General features: G+C 39.8%; 1 protein-coding gene across 2 annotated transcripts in view; it reads right to left on the bottom strand.

Moving 5' to 3' along the window:
• N4BP1 (NEDD4 binding protein 1) overlaps window positions 1-16406 on the bottom strand; it is a 36069-nt gene that overhangs the window by 12231 nt on the left and 7432 nt on the right. For both annotated transcript variants that reach the window (XM_032787075.2, XM_032787074.2), the window contains exon 2: window positions 10312-12107. In XM_032787075.2, coding sequence (XP_032642966.1) covers window positions 10312-12107 — 1796 coding nt within the window. The remainder of the gene's footprint in view (window positions 1-10311; window positions 12108-16406) is intronic.

Here is a 16406-nt window from a genome sequence, read left to right as displayed (position 1 = left end):
TTTAATCAACCCCAGCTAACCTGGACTGCAGTGTACAGAGCACTCTTCTCAATGAGCAGAGGGTTGCAGTTTCCTTCTCAATGAGCAGAGGGCACCCTCCTGATGATAGTGTACTATTGTAGGTGCTTCTGGTGTGCAATAGAATGTAGTAAGAACAGCATGGAATGGATTTTAATAACACTATTGAGCTGCTTGTGAATTATTTTGTGACTATACTATACTTGTGTGTGTGTGTGTAAATATATATTAATTTTTGGCTCCTTTTGAGTGCTTAAACAGCTACATCTAGCGACTTTTCAGGATTTGGCTGGGGTCTTCCTACTATATGTGGATTTGGCAACGTTGCGCACCTCCATGGCTTTATTGCTATTTTTAGCAAGCTAGCTAGATCAAAGCTACCTTGGGTATTCCTGTGTGTACTGTAATCACACCTCCTGGCTGCAGCGTGGACATACCCTAAATGTTTTGAAGTCTACACTTATTCCTTGAACAGCTAGTTTAGAGACTTTAGATCAACTAAATAACCAACTTATAAAATAAGATCTGCTAGCAGACATCCTAAATTAATGTCTGTACCACACTTTAATCCCCAGTAATCCTCCCTCCCTTTTTTTTTAAATCCTCTTTTTCTAAATTTCGTCCTTGCTTTCTGTTTTTGATGCCACCTATTTCAATCTCAGATCAATTCTCTGAGTGGGGCTGGAGCAGAAGGGGAAAGATAGACAGACCACTAATTATATTTGAACTGTAAACGAGAAACAATGTGGCTCCATTTATGTAACACAACATGATTGTGCTTTTCCCTGATAGAAATAGTACTGTGTGTGCTTCACACAACAAACATCAACATTTAAATAAAGTAATGCAATTGTCATAAAGAGTTAGCCCTCACAGAAAACCCTTACCTTCAACACCCTACTGTGCAACCTTTTTTTTTTTTTTTTTTTTAAAGAAACAAAGACCTATGCCTGATAATTTTAGCATCTGAATAGTCTTAGTTGGCTTTTGACATTCAAATCTTTGCTACTGATTCTTGTTTTGCAGAAAACTCTGCTATAAAAGAACACATTAATTCACATGATGATTGTATTTTTGTAAAAGGGTTATTTTTATTTTAAAAAGAGTGTAGAATTTGGAGGCTACAGAAAGCAGCAGAACTGGCAACGGCTCCTAAAACTGTAAGTTATGCCTCTCCTGCAGTCTCTCTTGTTGCAAAAAAGACACAAATGAATGATTTTGCCACCTGCATTTGAATAATAGACTTACAATCTCTCTCATGTAATCAAACTGTCCAGGCAGAAGCCTTAGAGCAGCAGCTCTTGACCCTCAAGTCTCATGGAGCTGGCAGGCAGGCAAAATGTGCAGTGATAAAGAAAGTGCATCTTCCTTAAAGGTGATCTGCATGGGCAAAAAGAAGGGAGGGGCATTTGTGCTGCTTTATTATGTATAGAGAAGGTAGGATTGGGTCAGGGGGTCTAAGGTTATCAATCGATAATTCATGACAAGAGAAAACTGATAAAGAATTTAAACTGCTTGTGTTCTACCCTCTTCCCCACCTTGCATCTGTCTTGGCTGTTGAAACTATGTTCTTCAAGGCAGGGACAGTTGAGTATTGGATTTGTACAATGCCTAGCACAATGCTCTCTCCTCCCCCCCACTCTTAGTTGGACCTTAGGCACTACTGTAATAAACAACAAACAACAACAACAACAACAACAACAACGAAATAATGAAGCCTGGGTAAACGGGGCACTGCTGAAAAAGCTGAACTATGAAATGTGGTACTTGAACTAGGTAGGCCTTTACAAGACAGCAAGTAACCGTTGTTAAAGACTCATCTTATTCTCAGCTGCTCATGTCCTATGGAATTCAGTGTTCCTCAACTTGTGTATTTACAACTGGGGTGGGGCCACAGCAAGGCAAAGTAGAGAAGATAATAAACTGCATAGCATAGCAGCAGCAGCAGCAGCAGCACAATGTCAGAGACACCATTTGATTTCTAGAACATGTAAGGTTTTTTCTTTTCTATAACTAAGAAAAGAGAAGCCAGCTTGGCTGAGCTTTTCCAAAGAATCCAGATGAGATGTTATTTTTTATGCCGCTCTGATTTTTCTCTTTTATTTTAATAAATGTTGTTTTAATGTTGCATGGATATTTCCCACAGTCCACCTGAAAGGCTCTCTCTTCATTAAGAAAAAAAAGGTATGTTTTTAAACACAAATTAGCTGGTTAAGGTAAACTCTAAGCTGACTGAAGTAACACTCCCCTAGGGTTCACCTGAACTACATAACAAGTGTTTAAAACTACAACTTGCCTAAACCAGGATTTTACACATTAACATGTCAGAGCCACACTTCTTGTTCCCTATATAGACATAACCTAAAAGAATCAAGTTCAAAAGGCAAAAGGTGTGTCTAGAGCCTGATGCCCACTCAGTTTCAGTTTAACAGGCATGGACTGAGATTTTCCCTTCCAAAGAGGTGTGTTGCATGGGGGGAGAGGAGGCATGATTTGGTGGAGGTGCACATGACAGTTTCAAAATCCCCACTTTAAAGTACATAGAAAGCTGTGGATTTAAACAAAACCAAAAAAAACTCAGGCCTTTCCTACACACAATAAGGCTGCAATAAACAAATCAAGGGCACAATTTTGACAAAAGATCAGATACTCAGTAAAGCATTTAACCTTCTTGATGGTTCTGTTACTTCTAGCTAGTTTTCCTCACCCTCATGTTTTTGTAATCAAAGTTTTCAGCTGACTGAACAAGGAGGCAGGTGTCATTGTGAATAGGTTTAGGGAAAGCACTTCAGGGTATGTCTACATGGGTTCTCAAACTTCACTGCACTGCGACCCCCTTCTGACAACAAAAATGACCACATGACCCCAGCAGGGAGACCAAAGCCTGAGCCCATTCGAGCCCCATTGCCCTGGGTAGGAGGGCCAAAGCCAAAACCCAAGCCCTGTCACCCAGGGCTGAAGCTCCTGAGCTTTGGCCCCTGGCAATGGGACGTGAGCTTTGGCCCTGGGCCCCAGCAAGACTAATACCAGCCCTGGCAACCCCATTACAATGGGGTCCCAATCCACAGTTTGAGAACTGCTAGTCTACACTGCATCTGGGAGCGAGCCTCCCACCCTGGATCCACAGATTTGTAGTGGTGAGGCTCAGACTAGTGCACTAAAAATAGCTATGTTGCTTTGATTTAGGCTTGAGAGCCTGAGCCAGAATGTCTACATATCTATTTTTAGCACACTAGCACAAGCCCCACCACCACAAGTCTTTCCACCATGGTTGGGAGGCTTGCTCCCAGATACAGTGTAGACATTCTGTAGGGGTTTGTCTTCACTGCAACAGTTATCTTGTTACTCTACTTGAGCTAGTCTAGCTCTAGTGAGCACAACCATACTGCAAAACACTTAAAAGCAAAAGCTGCCCAGAGTGATTGGATAAGCAGCATATAGTGATCTGATTAATAGCTGATAAGTTGAAACTCCAGCTGCTGCATCCTCACAGCATTACTAAGGCCATGTCTACACTACCACTTATGTCGGCAAAACTTAGGTCACACCTGTGTGACAGCTTCGCTGGCATAAGTGGTAGGGTGCACAGCACTATGTCGGAGGAAGAGCTTCTCCTGCCAACATAATTAAACCACCCCCAACAAGCAGGGGAGGAACAGCTCAGTGGTTTGCACATTGGCCTGCTAAACCCAGAGTTGTGAGTTCAATCCCTGAGGGGGCCACTTAGGGATCTGGGGCAAAAATCAGTACTTGGTCCTGCTAGTGAAGGCAGGGGGCTGGACTCCATGACCTTTCAAGGTCCCTTCCAGCTCTAGGAGATATATCTAGCTCCAATTATTATTATAAGCAGCAATAGCTATGTCAACGGGAAAGCTCTCCCCCATCGGCATAAAGCAGCTAGATGAGAGATCTTACAACAGAGCAGCTGCGCCATTGTAAGCTCTCTAGTGTAGACATAGCCTAAACTTGAGTATCAGAAAGCACACAGGCTTCAACCTGTACCACTCCCTCAACCAGCAAGCTAGCCTGAGCTTAAAGGACCACTCAGCTCACGCTAGAGAGCTGTTTGTGTGGATGGGAGTTGGTTAGAGGCAAAACTCAAGTTATACCTTGAGCTAACAATGTAACAAAAACAAGCCTTAAGAGTAAGGGTCTGTATGGAAGTGAAACTTTAGGCAATGGCTTAAGAATGCTTTAAGGTATTTTCTTTTTCATTCACTATCTGTTAATTAAGTGGTCATTTCAGAGTTTTTACACCATGCATAATACATCCAGACATTTATTTTTTGAAGCATCCAATACCTTCTTGAGTGCTAGGAAGAACAATGCACATTATATCTTCTGACAGAATTTTGAGCTCATACTATTACATAAAACCCCATTCTCTTTTCCCAGAAAAATGCTCCTTCTATAATAAGTAGATACAAAAGAGGATGTGGTGGATTTGTTACTTTCTATATAACCCCAGCAATTTGCATTTCTTTTCCATTAATATAAGTTTGGGAAATCGGTCTAAAAAGGTTAAGACAAATTATGACTCAATTATGACTTGCAGTTTGCATGACTATATTCTAAAGAACAAAATCTGAACAATGAGGAAATAGTTCATTTGTAAAGCTATTTACAGTAATGAAAACACTGTACTTTTATTCAAGTAATGTCATACAGTTCTGGGTCATAAAAAATTTCCCTGTAAGAGCTACCAGGACTGCAACAGTCAAGTGACAGGAAGTGTTAATCAAATACTTCAGTTAACCCTTATAATACTGGCATTTTCAAGACTGGTATCCAAATTAGTTCTTCAGAGGATATACCTATACGTCCTTAAACTGAAGTTAGAATAATAGCTACCAAATTATCTCCTTTGGTTAATAACCTCATACTTTAAGGAAGGTAACATTGTATTTGAAAGCTTCCTACATTATCTGACAATAGACTGGGTAAATTATTTATCTTGGAACAAAAGGTTAACTCACTTCATTGACCATTCAAGATATGCCACAAGCAAAAAGAGGCCAATTTCCTCAGATATATTCATTTACTCAAAACTTGCTTTTCTGACTCCTCCCCCCACTTTAAAAAAAAAAAATCTTTCTGGACTGATTACGAAGAGGTCCATGAGACCATTATTAGACCTTTGTTCTTTAAAATGCATTAGTTGTATTTAGCCAGTGAAAGTAAGATTTGTTCTCTGACTGCAAGAGTGTGCAACTACTTTCAGCATGAATATTTGGCACCTGTGAATTTAAAGCCCATCAGTGCAGTAGGTGCTCAGACATTACGGTGCTGGAGGCTACAAATACCTTTTTGAAATAAGGTACAATAAGAAACCTTAAGAATACTCTTAGAGATCTGCCAGAAAGCACTGAATCTCTGGCCATGGGTAAGGTTCCAAGAGATGAGATATGAGGATAGTAGCCAGTTCTGGAAACACTCCCAGGTCTACTCAACTATCAGCAAATATAAGTGGCCTGAAACAGAAGTTATCAGGCTAGCACTAAGGGAAAATGAAAAACAGAAATCTGTCATAAAGTAGATGGAATAAAAGGGTGAAGAAAAAGATCAGAGAGTTTTTGTAATGCACTTAGTACTGTGATGTCTGAGCAACCTTGAAAAAAATCTACAATTTTGGGAATGTACCTGTACTTTATTGTTCTTTATCACTAGTTAGACCATTTTTAAACTATTTAAAAAATACTGACAATAGACTAATAGGATGTTCTAAGTAGAAAAGACTGCACCCCCCCAAAGTAACATCTCTCAGATGGCAAAAATTCAGTCCATGATATTTATGTTAGTAACCTATTTTAATTCTACTAAGGGCTAAAGAATTAGTCACTATTAATGTTTTGTATTCTAGGATTTCAGTCTAAATTGAAATACAGTTAAGAGCTACAATATGAACTCCTAAAGTAACATACTTTGTTAGGAATCTGACATATACCCTTAACTACAGTACTAACAGGTGCTGCTGTTTTAAGACAAATTGCTTTCTTTTAATCTCTCTTCTGAGAAGCTATCAGGCTTTAAGGATGATTTGTAGGAGTCCAGGGAACATCTGATGAGACCAGTACCTGTTGAGATCGAATTTCTGCCGAAAGCCCTACCTGATTTAACATCATGAAATTTCAACTCAACATCTAGAGATGCAGAATTTTTTTTCTTCAATTTTGAATTTCTTTTGCGGCTCTAACAGCTATGGCATAAATTTCTTCCTGAGTAACGGAACTTTAGCACATGAATGTTTATTCATATGCAACAAAACAAAAACGTCCAGCTCAAAAGGGATGTAAAGAATACAGGCCAAGCTGTTGCTAAAATATCCAATGCAAGAAAGGTATCTTTCTTAAAGCCTTGAAGGAATGAAATAAAGTTCAAATCTCCTATTCCCAGCAAAATAAGGGAAAAGCTACCTTTGTTGTAGGTAAGTACACTCTGAAGATATGATTAAAAGTGGGGATACCTAGACTAACTGTGCAGCTTAACAATAAGAGAGACTTCAGAAACAACCATGATCTGCATCTGAATAGCAGAAAATAAGGTCACAATCTGCATAACCTCAAATATCTAATCTTGAAATGATACTCAGTTTATAATGCACTACAATAAATGTTGACTTTTTATAAGCCATTATAAAGGTAAATGAGAGGAGATTTCAAAACCAGAAGCATGATACACTACAAAATAATCCACAGTTAAGAGTTCCATAGAATATATATTAAGTCATAAGTACTTTGGTAAAACAAAGATATTTTTGTACTAAATATTATTCTGTTGTATACAAGCATTCATGACATCCTCTGCACTCTCACATTTTCTATGACCAAGCAAGCCTCTTTTCAAGTCCTTCATCCTTTTCACTGGATCCAGATGTTGATAGCTATCAGCCTCTTCTAGTGTGCAAATGAAACTGGGGCTTGGAGAGTGATGATGTTAGGTTGGGTAAGGAGCTGGAGGAATTTGTGGAAGTTATGTTCTCCCTAACAACTAAGGAAATTTGTCCACTGTGTTAACAAGATTCACAATTTAGTGAACTGTGAGTTGTGGTTTGGGTGGTTAAATCCATGGATGCTTCTAGATGTACAAGGTGTAGTAGAGTCCACTTTTGTATCCTCATATAGCCAAAAGTTTGGAGACTTCACATTTGCATGCATGCATGTATATACAAATACGTACATATTTACAGATACTGATGGGAAACTATATTCCAGCTTTTTAACAGCATAAAGAAACAGTAAGTGTTCAGAGCAGGAAATAAAGAATGCTGTAAATTGATATTGCAGGGAAAATTTACATATTCTGAGAAATATTAAACTAAAGTACATTTGTTTTGGACACAGATTCAAGGTAATTCTATTTAACAGCATCTTGGATCTAATGGCTACAATTGAATATGATGTGCTGTATATCTCATCCAGCCGAGAGCATTTTCTGCAGCATAGTGTGTGTCACTGAATCACCCTTACAGGCAGCACTCTGGCCTACTCTCTGAAGTGTCCCATTCAAACACTGACCTCAATCCCCACCTGAAGTTTCATGTCTATAATTAGGTCCTTCATATCACTTCAGTTAGTATTTCCTGCCTTTAATGCAATATATTTAAAATAAGTGATCTGTTTTAAAGGAGGACATGAAGTCTAGCTTACTCCTGCCCTAGCCAATCGGGAGTAAATTAATCCATAGAGGGTGTATGTTTATTTTGGTTTGATTTTATTTTTGCTGTAAGTAATCAATTTTTACTTTTTGCTAGTGAGTTTTAAGATGAGATACTTATTTTCATAGTAGACAGTTTCTTTGTTCTCATTGCAGAGGAACTCAAAGCAAGATAGCGTTACTTCTTATCTTAGCATTAGCCAGTGGAGCAACAGGAAGCTCAATTAGTCTATTCCTGGAAAACAGCACTTCCCCAAAAAAGAAATGAAATATTCCTAGATTATCACACTTCCACATTCCATTTTTGTGAAGAATTCTCAAGCAAGTAATCATTCTACTACTCATTTGCTTGCAAACTTCATAGTTTGAGGTGCATGAGATCAACTAAAGGAGAGGGCAATTTAGAAGTCCCACCTCAGAGCTCATCAATACTTACAGCTAAATCAGCACTGCTGCAATCGATGCAGCAGCGTCGATTTAGTGAGTCTGGTGAAGACAAGTTAAGTCGATGGAACGGCGTTTTCCTGTCAAAGTCTGTACTCCACCTCCCTGAGAGGCGGAAGGTAAGTTAGTGGGAGAGAATCTCCCGTCAACACATTGTGGTATAGGCATTAATGTAAGTCAACCTAAGTTACGTAACTGAAGTCAACGTAACTTACATAACTGAAGTAGCGCAACTTAGGTTGACTTACAGTTTTAGCGTAGACTAGCCCTCTGTCTCACTCTTAACAAGTACAGGTAAAAACTGCGAACACCTAAAGTTAGTATAACTGAAAGGTAAAAATCTATTTTCAGTAACAGAGGGGTAGCCGTATTAGTCTGGATCTGTAAAAAGCGACAGAGTGTCCTGTGGCACCTTACAGACTAACAGAAGTATTGGAGCATAAGCTTCCGTGGGTGAATACCCACTTCGTCAGACGCATGTGGGACTCGTCACTTTTTTCAGTAAGTGTATTTTGTACACTGTCCTTTTCACTATTTCCTCTGTTTGTTAGTCTTTCACACAGCACCCAGTAGGCAACAAACAAAATACACAACACCCCTTAGTCTGTCAACTTTTAGGGGGCAGAGACTACTTTTACTGCATGTTTGCACAGTGTCTAGCACAGTGGGGCCCTGATCCTTGATTGCAAGGGAGTATTAATGCACTATAAATATTTTTAGAGACAGGAAAATGCGACTATAAAAAAAAAGCAAAAATTGGCAAGACAACTTCAGGCAAATGTAAAAAGCCAACCCCTTTAACTCAATCTTTTAAATAATTAGATTTTAATGTGATGCTTACCCTTAACTCCATTGATAATTTATAAAATATTCTCACTGCTCAAGCATTACATTCTTACTGTTAATTATTTTTGTTTTCACTTGTTAAGAAGATGCTCATTAGTTGTCTGCCAGAACACTAAATGTCAGGTTACTGTTTATTTGTAAGTTTCAAACATACAATTTCTATAAAGCTATAATATTAGGTTAGGGCTCACTGCTGAGTTCTCTTTCTGAATTTAAGTGGGGATGCGTTTCATTGAGATTGCATAGTGATTGTTTAAACCAGTTGATTAAAAAAGTGCACATATCAGACTGTGTTTGATAGTTGCTTAATGAAAAACCCTGTAGATTTAATAAATGCAAAATGAAAACTGAATTACCTTAGAAAGGATCTCTTCTCTCCCTGGCCCTATCTGATTTTTGTTTTCTATATTACAAAACAATGTTAAAAAGAATTCCACATTATATTAATATATACATTCTTATGTAAAAATATGAAGTGTTCATTTGATCATTTACAATCATGTCTATTAATGTGTTTGTGTACAAATATGAAATTGAAGAAATTAAATCACAGGACATTTGTTGTATGTTTTCAGGACTCTCCTCAGTTCTTGCCAAGATGTGGAAGTCAAATCTTTAAAAGGTACTACAGAATAACATTTAAAATATAAAAGCTTAGAATTAGGACAATAGGCTATATATAGTTTCTCAGCTATTAGTATGTACTACTTTAATTGTTAATATCTGTAAGTCAATTAAAAAATATAGTTAAAAACTCACACCTACTTTCTCAAATACTAAAAACTTTAAGCTTTAATAAATAGATAGTAGCTCTACTTAGCATAAGGTCAAAGTCCTTCCCCCCCTCAAACATACACACTTTCTCTGGGAATTGCTTAACACATGACAGAAATGGGACTGCTATTTTTATACCACCCACATCAGCACGGTATTTGAGCATCATCTCCGAAGTATGTATCTAGAAGAATTTCTAAAGCACCTAAATGGAACATGGCAACCATTAAAACAGTAACACCATACATGTTTATAACAGAAACTGGAGAATACAGGTATTAAACTGCGATTTCTTCTACAGTTTAAATAGGCAATTAAATGAGGTTCATGTTGCTCATCTAGCTTGCAGTGGACAGAATTCACCACTATACACCTTACCAAATTAGCCCATTACTACAAGATTGCTGGGGAACTCTGTTGGAGTAGTAAATAAATAGCTGGTCACATGGAGGCCAGTTAACAAGAATTTTTGACAAGAAAAGCTTTTATACCCAGGTTGTGCTCGCTCCTCCCAGTTTCACTTTGAAATTCATTGACACTTAATAAAGAAAAGTAGCGCAAACTAGCAATACTTACGAAATTGCAACGTTGCTTCCATCTATAATGATGTGTTTTAAATATGCTCTCCCAGGTTCATTTTTCAACTCCAGATTATACGGCTTTTTCAGAGAATCCATAAACCTTTGAACCCCAGTAACTGAGGCATCTGTATGATGACTGTATGGTCCCACTATCTTCCTCTCTCGATTTGAAGCATGCAGCTGGGATGGAAACACAGAAGTTGGAAGAGGACATTCAGTGGGTTTTGGGATATCAAAAGAGGGTTGGTGCAGGAGTCTAAACTGGGAAGGATTGCCATGTCCTGGTCTCTCCACATGAACAGGTTGATTATTCTGCGTATTCGAGGGCCCTGCAGATTTTTTCTGAACTACAGTTTCAGTCTGAACTGATGTATGCTCTCGGTCTGAGCTCCCTCTTGCTACAAAGTCAACATCTTTTAGTGCTCCATATTTCTTTAATTCTTGCGCAGTGTTAAAAGATGGTATGAGACCATCAGTTTCTATATCATTTGTCCTGGAACTAGGACTCTGATCAGAAGAATTCAGATGTACTTGTTTACAATGCTCTGTTGAATTTTCAGTGGAAGGAAGAGCAGTTTTATTTTTATAGTCTGTCACATGCATTTTGTCTTCTGCTCGGAGCTGTGCACATGGTGAATTCGCTCTTTTTTGTTTTACGTTTTTTGTCTCCTTTAAAGTATGACTGGGTTTAAGTTGATTTTTACTGATAGAACCTCTGTCTTTCAGAGTCTGTAAAAGATCTGCATTGCCATCTGAATGCACACTTACGGTTCTAGATATCTGCAGCGACTGTTCTTTTTCCTTCTGAAATGCTGTACTTTCCTTTTCTATTGCTTCCAGCAGCATTAATGGTTCCATTGATTGTCCCAGTTCACTAATAACTTTCTCTACAATTTTTTGGGAATATCCCATGGTCCTGAAAAAGTTTACAAGAATCTTGTATTCCATTTCCTCACTAATGTCATCACAGTCTGTAACAGAGAAGTGTGGATCATCCGACTCACTGCAGGTATCAGAAACCAGATCAATAACTGCATCTCTATCTGCATCTTTATTGCATGGGGTAGGCCTGCCCTCCTGATCACTTTCTAATGAAAACTGTTTCTTAGGAAGCCTTTCCTCAGCATCAGAACACCTCCTTTTACATGACTGTCTCTCTCTGGAAACAGATGCCTCAAGTGGAGTCATACCATTAATAGGAACAAAACACCTTCCTGGTGCATTGGAAAACACCGTATCCATTTGTTTTGTAAGCTCTGTTACAGGGGTTCCAGCTTTTTTTCTTGCTTCCTCTCCAATTGTTCTTCCATCTCCACTCATTGCAGTTAGTTTTGGGGTTTTGTTCTGTGAAAACTCTGGTGTACTTTCAGAATCCGTAGTAAGATCTATAAGATTGCCATCTGCTTCACAGCAATCATTTTGTGTAAGATTCAGAAGCTCTCTTTTAAGCGAGCTAGGCAAGATCAACAAGTCCATTGTATATTTATCTGCATGTGCTTCCACAAATTGTTTAAATTGCTTTTTTATGTTTGATTCCTTTTCACTTAATAAGCCTTCATTGTTTTCAAAGAGCATCACAAACTGCTGAATATGACTTCTAGCCATCACAACAGCCTCTGCACCACCCTTAATACTAAGTAATCCTATTTCCTGCACTGTTATATCAGCACAGGTATCCTGAATAAGACAGTTAAGAAACAGGCTCTGTGCTCCAACAAAAATGCAGTGCATGTCCTTTGGATAACATTCCTTTTCTTCTAGTTCAGGTTCACAGAGTCCCTTAATATACTCCTATAAAGGGGGACAGGGGGACGAAAAGAGAGAAAGCATAATGAACAACTTTTTACAAATTAAAAGTGTCTATACAATTTCAATATTTTTTGTTTAGGCCAATGATAAGTCACTATAATAGACAGTAAAGCCAGTTTATTATGATGTATAAAGTTATCAACTTGAGGAAGATATCCAAGATAAGCATGAACATTGCATTTCAAATGTCTGTTATGGGTTTCCCAGGAGACTACAGTCTAAGGCAGAGGTTCCCAAACTGTGGCGTGTGCCCCAAAGTGGAAAGTTTCCGGGAGGCGGGGGAGACATGAGGGGGCCAGGCCAGCCCCTATGGGCCTGGGAAGGAGCGCCATCCAGCCCCCAGTTGTGGCCCCAGCTCCCGGCCCTATCCCCAGCCTTGGCTCCATTCCTGGGCCAGGGCTGAGGCTGGTGGTGGGAGCGGAGCTGCACCTGGCTGCAGGACCCTATCGCAGCCTGGCTACAGCTCTACTCCCACCCCTAGCCTTGGCCCCTGACCATGGCTCCATCCTCAGCCCCACTCCTGGACCTAGACGCACCCCCAGCTGTGGCCTTGCTCCCCTTACCCTGTCTGCCCCTCCCCCACCCCGAGCTGTAGCCCCGCTCCCAGCCCCAGTGGCAGAGGGGCATGGACAGGGGCAAGGAGATGCACAACCCTTAAAAGTTCAGGGATCACTGATCTAAGGTTTGTCAAAGTGATAAGCTTTGCATAGAAGCATTTACATGCATAGAAAGTGCGGCTATCAAAGTTTCTAGATCTGCCTCAAAACTCTGAAATCTATGCCAAGTTAAAAAAGTTATTCCCAATATTCATACAATATGTAATTAGGTCTTACTTTCTTTTGGGATACAGATTCCTGAATGTATACACAGTCTTCTTTTTTTTTTTTTTTTTTTAAATCAGATTTGTAAGAATAGAAACGGTTTTGATTTATTATGTTTGGCTGTGCTATCAGCTAATTCATTTGAAATAAACATTGATTTCTTATGTTTTTTATAGCTGAAGTTGACATGGTGGTTTATTGATTCTCTTAAAAAAAAAAAAAGACAATATAAGGATGCATTTTACCAATATTAGTCAGAGAAGAGATGTGCTCTTCTGAAGTTGACTCAAACAATGTCATAAGGTAATTCTGGCTTATAAATAACATGCTGGAACAAAAAAACAGTTTGCACGAGACTATTTTCAAGGGTTATTCTTATGGCAATTTCCCTATAGTTATGAATAATAAATCAAGTTCATCTGTGACATGCAGTCCTGCAATGTGGTCTGATATAACTAATATGTCCCAGTGTCAGCTACAAAGATATTCTGCAGAAAATTGATGCTGAAATGATGCATGTTTTTACCGGAGGGGTGAGGTTTAAACCACAAATTTAGCTCTGTTTAAAAGATTATAGTATTCCAACACCAAAAATGAAGAAAATTAACAAATGATTTAAAAATATTGCAATAGGTATAATTAGTAGTATCAAGAATTTTTTACAGTTATATTTTATGCTAGTACTGTTTGTTTATTCATTCGAGATCAGTATTTAAACAATCAGAATGCATACATCAAGCTACAAAAACATTAACAAAGCTAGTTTCAATACCAATCCTAATATAGGTAGTTATTTCCTTTAAGAAACCAACCACACACACCCCATCATGGTATCCAGATGCCAACAATTATAGATTCTTCCATTACCTGAATAAAATATTCATTATATTATTTTAAACTGCAACTCCATTAGTCAGTCACGTATTTAGAACTGGTAGTTATACTTAAAAGAAAGCCACACACACACACACAATCATCCACACTTTCTATAATTCAGTTTTAAAGAATAAGATTCTAAACAAGCCTGCACAACATACGGCCTGCGGCTGCACGCAGCCCCCAGAGGCTCATTGTGCGGCTTGCGGCAGGGAATTAAAGAGCTCTGAGCTGCTCGCAGTGACGAGGAGCCCAGAGTCCTTTAAATCCCAGCCGTGGCCAGGATATAAAAGGCTCTGAGCTGCCCGCAGCGGCAGGGAGCCCAGAGCCCTTTAAATCTCAGCCACAGCCGGGATTCAAAAGGCTCTGGGCTGCCTATAGCAACGGGGAGCCCTGAGCCCTTTAAATCTTAGCTGGCGCCGGGATTCAAAGGGCTCTGGGCTGCCCGCAGAGATGCCCGGCTGCAGCTGAGATTTAAAGGGCTCAGGGCTCCCCGCCACCACGGGCAGCCCAGAGCCCTTTGAATCCCGGTCGCGGCTCCAGCAGATGGGCTGGGGCTGGGATTTAAAGGGCTCAAGCTCCCCTCAGCGGCAAGAGCTCTGGGCCCTTTAAATCCCTGCCCCAGCCTCGCAAAGCTCTGGGTTCCCCCAGCTGCTGGAGCCCCTGGCCCTTTAATTTGCCCCTGACAGCTCCCAGCCACCTCTTGAGCTGGGAGCCCCTGGTTGATTTAAAATTAAGTATCACCTCCCCACTCCCAACCTTCCTTTTTGGCCCACAGCTGTTTTGGTGGGCTGGTGCTGGGGAAGGAGGGTTTGTTTCTGTAGGGCTGGGCGGTGCTGGGGCAGGGTGTTTCCACAGGGTTGGGAGGTCCTGGGGCAGGGAAGGGTGTTTCCGCGGGGCCGAGGGGTTTCGGCCCTCAGCTGTTTTCTTTGGAGTAATGCGGCCCTCGCCGCTTTACGAGCTGTGCAAGCCTGTTCTAAAAGGACAGATTCTGGTAGGAAATGGAAGAGTGATTGAATGACAGAGCTCCACAATTAAATCATTTCTATATCTAAACAGAGAAAACAAGAAAAGTTATTCCAAGTATGTTTGTTCCTTTGTAGACACATTTCTGTTGTCATCACAATATAGGTGGCACAGCTAGTAACATCTATAGACAGGCAAACACTTTCCAAAGCTTTGTTTTCAGTTCCTTATAAACTTTGCCAAACTAATCATTTGGACTGAAGTTTTCCATGCCGGCTGTCTGTCTCTAGATGAATTTTTTTTTAAAAGTTTCAGCTAACATGGTTCAGCCATCTCTGAGAATGAGGTTAGGGAAAATTATATTTTGGCTATTAAAAAAAAATCCTATAATTATTTCACTGAGATGATCTAGTGCCTATATGTTTTGGAGAAGGGACTTGAAATTTGGAGAGATGATTGTTCTGACATCAGGGATGCAATTTTCATGAAAATTCACCCAAATTTGGCCAAGCTATAAACTTCAAAAACACAAAAAAACAAACCAAAACCCAGTTTGTACGTGCTCAGTAGAAACCTGTTGGAACTGACAGCTAAGTTCTCTGAAGTCCATGTGAACTGAGCAGGCTTTATCCTCAGTTCTTATATACAGACCTGAAAAGATTTGTGCTAGTCCGACACATCAACTGAATGCTCCATTCCAGGCTGCCGGGAGCAGAGCAGGATTTTCCCTGTAAATAATCCTCCCTTCTGCCGGGGCCATTGCTATGGCAGGCAATGGAATCAAGAGCAACAAGAACATCTCTCTATGCTCTCACAGCAAGGTGAAGAAGGACAGCAGCTTAACTTGAATACAGAGGGATTGAAAAATGGGGGTGGGGTGCAAGGGGGATGGAGCGATGGAGGAAAAAGAGACAGGAGCAGGTATCAGGATGAAGACCATGGAGAGGAAAAGGGAAACGGTTAAGATAAGGGAACACAGGTAGAAGCTGAAGGAGGGAGATGGGGACAGGAGAACGACAGGGCAAAAGTCAGGCATAGGGTGGTAGAATGGGCAAGAGGGGACAGGGCAGAGGGATCTAAGCACAAAGCGCTGAACACAAAACTTTAATGGTCTTTTCACAGGTTTTTTTGGATATAATTCTGTTTCAGAAAAATGAATGACATCCATTCAAGAGGCAATGGGGGAGAGAAGAGCTACACAGAGCTCTCAAAAGCTTGTCTCTTTCACCAACAGAAGTTCGTCCAATAAAAGATATTATCTCACCCACCTTCTGTCTTTAATATCCTGGGACCAACATGGCTACAACACCGCTGCAAATGACATCCATTAAAGTTAGTTTTAAATCTTACAATGGTAATAAATCAAGTCTCACAATGGACTGACAAAACTATCTTTTATTTATTTATTTAAGCTATAAAGAGCACCTTGGCATTAACCTTGCCAGTGTAGCTGGGTGTTTTGCAATGTCTGTTTTAAAGAATGAAGCAATATAGAAAATTTTGGGGTTTCTCTTTTCTCTTCTCTTCAGACAATAAGGGTATGAATTAAAGTAGTGACATGTCTAATTAATTCTCTATCTTCCACAGAGGTGTTTAAATATAATTTCTATGTAACAGA

Source organism: Chelonoidis abingdonii, chromosome 19, assembly GCF_003597395.2.
Source record: "Chelonoidis abingdonii isolate Lonesome George chromosome 19, CheloAbing_2.0, whole genome shotgun sequence".
Taxonomy (NCBI): domain Eukaryota; kingdom Metazoa; phylum Chordata; order Testudines; family Testudinidae; genus Chelonoidis; species Chelonoidis abingdonii.
This window is presented reverse-complemented; position numbering and strand designations above follow the sequence as displayed.